Below are 9,641 nucleotides of genomic sequence, written 5' to 3'. Positions count from 1 at the left end.
GGTTTATACATGTTTAATTAATTGAATCATCTCATTATTTCCAACCATGTTATTATCTTATTGATAAAGTACTATCAAGATATGGGTGTGTATATATAGATAGACAGCTTTAAACTGAATAAATATATGATCCCTTAAGCAAGTGAAAATACTAAGAATATCTTGTTTTAAAAAAAATGTGATTGAAAGAGTATTTCAATTCATCCCAAAACCTTTAGGAGTTCAGGATACGTTATTGACCTTAAATGTCTTAGTCACTAAGGAATAAGATGCATAGTAGGTTAAGTAAACGTAGACCATTGATAGCTGAATCCTTAACTAAATATTTTTTGGTATGTTATGTAACTATGATTCCTTGATCTTCCTGAACTAAATAGAAAGGTACAATGCCTAAATGCATATATTATAGTCGCAGAAATCCTAAGCTATAGGATTCTAGTCCTGATTTACAACAAACAACACTGCACGTACACCAGCGTCCACAAAGATAGTGAATGAACCTATATATAGAAGATGACAGCATCATTACAAATAATAGCACGTAGGATTCGACATCAAAACCATAAAATCCTTTGATTTATACACTCTCGGAATTGGCTCTTGCAGTCATGTCCCTGGTAAATTTATCCAAATTTCGATAAGATGAACCCCCTGCCATCACTGCCTTGGTAGCAGCCTCTTTCAACCTTGCTGCATTCTTTCTTAATTCCTTTCCTTGGGCGCCTTCCATCATCGCTCGAACTACCATCTCCACCTCCTCCCAGAGTACAATATCATTTACTTCAACTCGAGACTCAAAATCCATGCCAATCTTCCATATCTCTTTGCAAAATCTGCAGTTAAGAAACTGTTCTGCCCCGAGAGGCCATCCAATCATAGGTACTCCCATGCTTATACTTTCTAAGGTGGAGTTCCATCCGTTGTGGGTGAAGAATCCACCAACAGAGGGATGGGAAAGAACCTTCACCTGAGGCGCCCACTGCACAATCCTTCCGCGGTCCCCAATTCGTTCCGTGAATCCCTCGGGCAAGACCGCGGCCTTTCCCTCCGCTATGCCAGGCCGTAATACCCACAGAAAAGGCTGTTGGCTGGCCTCAAGCCCTAGAGCCAGTTGTTGCAACTGCACCATCGACATCTCAAAGATGCTCCCAAAAGAGACGTACAGAACAGAGGAGGGTGGTTTAGTCTGAAGCCATTCAAGGCAATCCAGGTCCTCTTCCCACAGCCTGGTACCAAAACTTATAGAGGATTTTGTGGCTTGGAGGAACTCGGGAAGGAAGACAGGGCCGATGGGCAGAGCAGGGTAGCCTTTGGATAGCCCCTCTGCAGCCTCAGGTCCTTCCAGCTCTTCAAACACATTGATAAGCACATAGTCCACCTTGTTCTGAATCTCGGATTCGTACATCATCACTTGAAACAATGAATTGGCCATATCTTGAATTCGGAAGACGGTGTGAAGGTCCGTTGGCCTCAAAGGGGGAATTTTACCGGGAAGACAAGTGATAAGGTTTTCTGGCCGCCGTGCCTCTTTCACTGGATACGAGAAATACAATAATAGTGATAAATATAGAAGCATGGCTTCGAAATCTTGCATCAGTATAAAATAAAAACGTTGTACTCACCATTTATTGGAATATATCCCTTCTTCATAAGCGTCCGAGAACTTGAGAGTGCAATGGCAGCAGAGGTGCAGTAAGTCCAGAAAAGGACGCGAGGCAGAGCCAGCGATGTGGCTACTTGGTGGGTGCAAGACATGAAGCAATCACTAACAATACAAGTGACTGGCGGGGCTTCATTGGCTGCGCTCTGCAGGAGCCGAACCATGGCGGGGCCTAACTTTTGTGCGGCTAGAAAATACTCGTCAATCGCTTGTATTCGTCGATGGTCGGGAGGGTGGTCATCCGGAATAGCCAGAAAGCGAATCTGCAGGCCTTGCTGCTGCAACTGACGTGAAAGGGCGGCGGAATCGTTGGGCTTTTCGAATATCTTCTGCTCAATCCAGTCTGTGACGATGAAAGTTACGAAGAATCCTCTGGCAGCCAAGAGTTTTGCAAACTGCATGAGAAGATTCACATGGCTTTTAGCAGGAAAAGGCGCGACTACTGCGTGCGGAGGACGTGGGATTGAGGTCATTGTTGTAAAACACAGAGCCACAATGGTCAGTCACAAATGGGAAGACGCTTCAAATGAAGATATTTTACGTCTCACGGTGGATATGTGGCTACTTTTGGCAACGGTGAAATGAAATTATTCCAGATTTACTCTGGCACTCATGAAACATTTTAAGTCTCAACCACGATTTAGAGATCAATCGTAAAACCTTATCTTGAATTCCGATCCTTCTGTGGTGGAATACCGATGAATCGACTCATGATCCATGGACAATGGCAGTTCTAATTCAGTTATCCTGCTTTGTGATCTCTTGACACGTAGTTGGAAGAATTTGTTTTATTAGCTGCTAGGCTGACATCTAAGACATGAGGTCGGGATCGTGTCCCATCAAACCTTGGCTCTTAGCTGAAGGGGACCCCCTTGGAATATTTACAAAAAGAAGAAAAGAAAAAAACAGCTGGCTCTTAGCTGAAGGGAACCCACTTTGCTGAGTGCTAGGTCCTCACACCATAAGGGATGAGGTCGGGATCGTGTCCTATCAAACTTTGGCTTTTAGCTGAAGGGGACCCCCCTTGGAATATTTACAAAAAGAAGAAAAGAAAAAAAATGGCTCTTAGCCAAAGGAGACCCACTTTGGGATATTTATAATGAAAAAAAAAAAACACTGACTCTTCGCTGAACGAGACCCCTTTGGGATATTTCCGACAAAAAAGAAAAAAAGTTATCCATTTAGAGCCAGGTAAAGGATGCATATGACATAGTGATTTAGCATGAGATCAATATACTCTTTCATGTTTAATACTTCCAATGAAGATTATAGTTGTTAGATTTGACTTCAATTTTAAGTTTGATTCATATTAGATGCAATTATGACTAGCACAATTAAAATTGAACATGTTCAAAGTAGAATAACTTCTTTAAGTATAAACAAAATCATTCCTAAATAATTTTAAAGAAAAATATGATAAATCTTAAAGAAATAAAAAATTTCAAGATTAATATCTTTTAAAACAATATATATTTACTACTTATAAAATTTTTAGGGCTATTTTTATTTAATTTTATTTTTAATCCTATCTATAATACTAATTATAACCTTTATCCTAACCATAACCATAATTCTAACAAAAACCTGAACCATAATTCTAATAGTAGATGTAACTTTGATTCTAATATTAAAATAATAGCTCTAATTCTAATCTTAATTTTAATTGTTATCCTAACTCTAATTGTATAGTAGCATAATCATAATCCGAATTCTAACCTTAATTCTGATCCTAACACTAATTGTAATTCTAACCATGATTATAACCTTATTTCTTAGCCTAACAATAAACCTTACCACAATTCTAATTCTAAACCTAACCTTAAACCTAACTATAATTTTAAACCTAATAGTAATATAATTTTTCAAATGTCTTTAAAAAGATCATTATTTGCATTTCTCTAAAAACAATCACAATACTCATTCTAACCCTAATTTGTAATCTAATAACAAAATCTAACCCTTATTCTAATACTCCCCTAGACTTATTTATACTAATAATTCTAAGTGTAATCAAGTTATAATGATTTTACAATTATAATTATAAGGATTTGAGTTATAATTTATTAATTTGAGTTATAACAATTATATTAAAAAAGTATTTAATTAATATTTTAAAATTATTATAAATTTTAAAATTATTATTAATTAGGGTTAGACTTATAATATAACTGATTAAAAAATTTATAGTTACTTTATAATTATTTATAATATTCAAATAATGAGTTAGAATTATAATTTTTATATGCCCTAACAAAAAAATAAAATTGTTATATAATAAAAATAAACAATTTAATTTTAATTTTTTTTTATTCTAAAAATATAAATATTAGTTTAATTAAATCTATTCTAACTAGGAGCTTGAAAGGGGCATTGTCTAATTATTAGAGTTTATGGGTTTGCCATCTAGCATCCTACCTTGGTTTTTTATGATAATTATAATTTTTTTTAAAAAATTTGTTTAAGGTATGTTATTTTTTTGATAGGAGTCAAATTATAATATGAGATAATTTAACAAAGCAATTACACACATGATTAACTCTTTGGGCTTGTTAGACCTTGATCTCCTTGGGGCTAAATTCACTTGGTCCAACAGAGGAAGTGGGGGGGACCTCATCCAAGTCAAACTGGACAGAGGTATTATCTCTCCTGAGTGGATTTGTGATGCTTCTTGTATATTAAATGCGTTATCCAGATTTGGCTCTGATCATTTCCCGATTAGTTTGAGTATTTCCCCTCTGACCGGGAGGAAACCCTTCCCCTTCAGGTTTGAGAAGATGTGGCTTTTAGCTCCGAAAATACATGATAATATTTCTAAATGGTGGAATGTTGATATTCAGGGAACTACGATGTTTAGAGTGGCTAAGAAACTAGCCAATGTCAAGTCCAATATTTAACTATGGAATAAAGCCTCCTTTAGCAATATTTTCATATAAAAGAGACGCTCAAGAAAGATTTGGATGATGCCCAGTCTCAGATTCAAGATGTGGGGTATGATATCGTGATTATGGATAAAGAAGTTGAGTTACTTACCAAAATTCATGATATCATTTCCAAGGAGGAGGAATTATGGAAGTAGAGATCCAGAGCTTTATGGCTCAAATCTGGGGATAGAAATACAAATTTTTTTCATATGACAACTCTCAAACATAGGGCATCAAACATAATCAATAAAATCTTGGTGGATCATTGCTGGATTGATAAACAGGAAGAGTTGAACCAGAAAGCCATTAGATATTTTTCTACTCTTCCTTCAGATGATGGCCCTCTTGATGTTAATGCTCAAGATGAGATCCTGTGGGAGTTTTGCAGTACAGTCTCCCAGGACATGAATAAGGAGCTAACCAGAATTCCATCCCATGATGAGGTTAGAGCTGCAGTCTTTTCTTTTGAAGGTAATAAATTTCATGGCCCTGATGGTTTCCCTATGTTCTTTTTTCAAACATTTTGGAGGATTATTGGCTCGGATATCATAGATACTGCTAGAGAGTTCTTTAGCTCCAGATCACTAAGGAGTTGAATGCCACCTTTTTTGTCCTGGTCCCCAAGAAACCTGATGCTAGTTCTTTTCAAGACTTTAGACCCCTTAGTTTATGTAACTCGATCTATAAAATCTTTACTAAGATCATTGTGTTCAGGCTTAAAAGAATTCTTCCCTCTTTAATTTTGAAGCATCAGAATGGATTTGTCCCTAGTAGATAGATTTTGGGTTCTATTATTGTTGTTCATGAGAATATCCACCCTTTCTCTATCAATAAAAAGTCGGGCTTCTTGATGAAGTTGGATCTTCTCAAGGCTTATGATTGGGTCAATTGGAATTTTTTGTTTAAGGTGCTTCAATCTTTTAGTTTTGGTAGCCATTTCATCCAACTTGTCAATCAGTGTGTTACCACTCCCAAATTTTTGGTTATGATCAATGGTTTGACATCTGGTTTCTTCTCGGCGTTGAGGGGTATTAGATAGGGGGCTCATCTCTCCCCGTTTCTTTTTATTTTGATGAGTGAAGCTTTCAGCAAAATTATCCAAAGAGAAATCAGAAAGAGCAACCTGATGGGTTTACGACCTTCATCCCAAGCTACTATTTGCTCCCACCAATAATTTGTTGATGATACGTTGCTGATGGGGGAAAGTTTGATTAAAGAAGAAAAAACTCTTAAAGTTATCCTGGATACATATGAGAAAGGATCTGGGCAAAAAATTAGTCTTTCTAAAAGCTCCATTTTTTTCATGAATATTCCTAAGCATAGAAAAATGAAGATTGCCAATATTTTGGGTTGTAAGATGGGTGCTCTCCTAGATTCATATTTGGGTTTGCCCTTGTGCATTGGACCTACCCCGGACTCCTTTTGGTCTAGTCTGATTGATAGATTCCAAAATAAGATGGCTGGCTAGAAAGGTTCGAGGTTTACTTCAATTAATCAAGGCCTCGCTTCAGAACCTTCCGATCTATGCTATGAGTCTCTTTAAAATCTTGGTCAAATTTGTTGATAGAATGGAAAGAATATATAAGCACTTGCTTTGGTCAGGTACTGAATCCAAGAGTAGGCTTCATTTGGTTGCTTAGGATCAGGTTTGTTTGCCCATAAATAGGGGAGGTCTGGATATTAGACATTTGAGAGACTTCAACAGAGATTTAATGGCTAAGCAGCTTTAGAGATGTTTAAAGAAGGATAATGAATGGATTGATATTTTGAAGGACAAATACCAAATTCATGGTTTCCAAAGAATGTTGGAAAATTATACCCTCCCGACTTCGGTCTCTGGTCTTTGGAGCAACTTCTTCAGCTCCAGCCCCATTATCTGTTAGGGAAGCCGATGGGTTCTAGAAAATGGAAGAAATATAAGGTTATGGGATGATTGGTGGACAAGAGAGGGACCAATTCCTGATTCGATATGGGCTTCCTAATTTAAAGAGAAATGCATTAATCTGATTGAAACCTGGGTCGAGGATTATATCAGTGTTGGAAGTTGGGTGGACCTAAGAAGCTTTGATGCTTCTCTATCTCCTCTGCATTCTTGGTTGAACCTGATCTTAATTCTCTCCTCTCTAGTGGAAGATGTGGTCATATGGAATGGTTCTACCTTTAGACAATTTTTGGTGGCGGATGCTTTCACAATCATCACCAGGTCTTTTACTCCTCCCCCCTTTTGGGCTGGAGTTTGGAATAAACTCTTAATTCCTAATGTAGACACCCAAAATTGTGTAGTCTAATTAAATAAATATTTTATTTATTTAATTATCTAAGCTTAATTCTTCTATTAATTAAATAAATCTTTATTTATTTAATTAATTCATTTATCCTCTTCTAGCCTTATTTCTCATTTAAATAAATACATTTATTTATTTAAATTATCCTTTTCCTAAATTAAATAAATATTTTTATTTATTTAATTATCCCACTTCTTCTATTAATTAAATAAATCTTTATTTATTTAATTAATTCGTTAACCTTTTCTACCCATGACACATGTCATTCATCTCTTAATTCATACACTACCTGCCCCTTTCATTATTTTATTATTTCTTTTACCTACCCTCTAATCATAACCGACCTCCTTTTACACCTCTCAATCTTATCCCTCCATTTCATATAGTGTCTTCTATATAAGGAGATGCTTCCTTCATTATCAAACCCTAATCATTCTATGCATTCTAATCATCTTTTATGCACTTGACTACACTACGATCCTACTAGCAACCACATTCCGTTCTTTGTTGAGCTCTTGTGCACATAAAATCTGAGAGCAAATATATCAAGCAAGATCAATGGAGATAGAAAGAATGGAGATCCAAACCCTATTGGACATGTGATGGTATAATCTTTGTGATTTCATTTGATTTGCATTGTCTTAGGTAATCTTCATATGTTATGGTGGATCTTTGTTGTCGTTAGGCTAGGGTTTTGTGGTTGAATTCATTTAGCCTTTCAATATGGTTATTATTGTTATCCATTTTCACCATATACATTTTGGCACGCCCCGTGGAACATGGATTTTTCTTAGATCTATGTTTTTTGCCGATTTTTCTAACCCTATATTGCTATTTTGTAAAACAATTTGGAGAATAACCTTGTGCAACTAGGGTTTTGGACACAAAATCAAGATCTTGGAGAGATTCGATCATATCTCAAAAAAATCTAGGAAATTTTGTACCAAATTTTTTTTGCAGGTTGAAAAAGGTATCAAGAGCTCTCAATCCAAAATTCAGAATTTTTGGAGCACATTTTCATTTTCTATGAATTTTTTATGATTTTTCATAAAAAATTAATTTTGAGAGCAAATGAGAGACTTTTTTGGATTTTCTTACATTTTTGAAAATCTCTCATAAATATGCATAGGATCTATTCTTTGTGATTTTAATTTTGATGCAAAATATTTCCCTAAAAATTGGATCTTTTAAAATTAGGGTTTTTCCTTATTTTGATCAGATCTCACAAACGGCTTCAAATTTTGACATCAAATTTTTTTTACAGGTCAAGAAAAGTATTAGAAGAATTTAGTAAAATTTTTAGATTTTTGGGATCATTTTGTCAATTTATATGAATTTTTTATGCGTTTTCATAAAAAATCTAATTTTGAGAGCAAATTAGCGAATTTTTCAGATTTTCTTACATTTTTTGAAATATATAAGAATTATACATAGGATATGTTCTTCATGATTTTAAATTTGATGAAAAATCATTCCTCAAAAATCAGATCTTTGAAAATTAGGGTTTTGCATTATTTTACTCATATCTCACAAATTGCTTGGATTTGTTGCAGAAATGTTTTTATGTAGGTTTGGAAGACCATCAAGACTCTCCAGTAAAAATTTCAGATTTTTTGGATCGATTTTGCATTTTATATGAATTTTTTATGATTTTTCATAAAAAATTAATTTTTGGAGCAAATTAGCAATTTTTTAGGATTTTCTTACATTTCTGGAAATCTCTTGAAATTTTACAGGTGGTATTTTTTATGATGAATCAGATCTTTGAATTGGTCAACAAAACATTGTTGAAGGCCCCTATTTCATAAAGTCTTTTGGATCTAAAATTTACCTAACTGGTGTGCTTGCAGGAAGGGGTGATCATTTGAAACAATCCGAACTACTAATAAATCTTTGTTGCAGGTCCTTGGCAAGGGTTTTTGGATTTTTATTGTGTGCCTTGTTTTCATAGACTAGCAAACATTTCAATTGGTGCACTAAAATTGAATCATTGTCTTTTGTGTCTTGAGCAATAGGCTCTTTTTGTTTAATCTTTAGAGGGTCTGTCTTCCTGTGTGGTCATTAGGACTACTAGTGAGAAGAGAACGACCCAAGTGGTAGCGAGGAAAAACCACCTCTTCCGAACCACTATAAACAACTGTATTCATGGTGAAAACTATGGATAACGTGTGCTGATTAGTTCATACCGACACTATGTCTCCCCATAAACCCGTTTGATCAAATTTATTTGATCAGTCGTAGGGCGTAACCCCTACTGGTTGGGAGCCTTCTGTATTTACAGAGGTGAAAGTGTCGCATGTATGGCCACACGAGCGGATGCCCTTACTAGCACCTTTTTGTTTTAGAAGCCCAAATCCTTCTAGTTGTTGGGGCAGGAGGTTGGACCTCTGGTAGCAGCCCACACACATACAATTCTTAGTAGAGATACAAAGTTCACCACGGGGTGTTTTCGTGGGGACTGATGCTTGGCTGACCCGAGAAGTGAGTGCCGAGGGTGGAGCCAGTGAGGTCAAGCATCTAAGTATCCGCTCTGAATAGCGTAGCCTCGAGGGTAAAATCTCATGTGGGATCAACAACTATTGTCTTGGTCAGCCATAAGAATTGTGCTTGACTTATTTTAAACATTCAAAACATTCAAGACCAAACAGAAAAACATTGTGTCTTTTGTGTCTTCAAGTGTATGCAAAACATTTTCCCATCAAACAACACACTTTTCTTAGAGTCATTTTGAGTCTAAACACTTGCAAACATTGAGTCCTCATCAACATTGTGTCC

General features: G+C 35.8%; 1 protein-coding gene across 1 annotated transcript; it reads right to left on the bottom strand.

Moving 5' to 3' along the window:
* Positions 1-314: 314 nt before the first annotated feature.
* Positions 315-2,298, bottom strand: LOC131064338 (7-deoxyloganetin glucosyltransferase). Its single transcript, XM_057998446.2, has 2 exons — positions 1,623-2,298; positions 315-1,533 (listed from the first exon to the last, which is right to left on the bottom strand). The coding sequence occupies exons 1-2, from the start codon at positions 2,131-2,133 to the stop codon at positions 578-580; spliced, it is 1,467 nt and encodes a 488-aa protein (XP_057854429.2). The 5' UTR covers positions 2,134-2,298; the 3' UTR covers positions 315-577.
* Between the last annotated feature and the right edge of the window lie 7,343 nt (positions 2,299-9,641).

Source organism: Cryptomeria japonica, chromosome 10 (genome assembly GCF_030272615.1).
Source record: "Cryptomeria japonica chromosome 10, Sugi_1.0, whole genome shotgun sequence".
NCBI classification, from domain to species: Eukaryota; Viridiplantae; Streptophyta; class Pinopsida; order Cupressales; family Cupressaceae; genus Cryptomeria; species Cryptomeria japonica.
The sequence above is the reverse complement of the archived record's forward strand: the minus strand, read 5'-3'. Positions and strand labels throughout refer to the sequence as shown.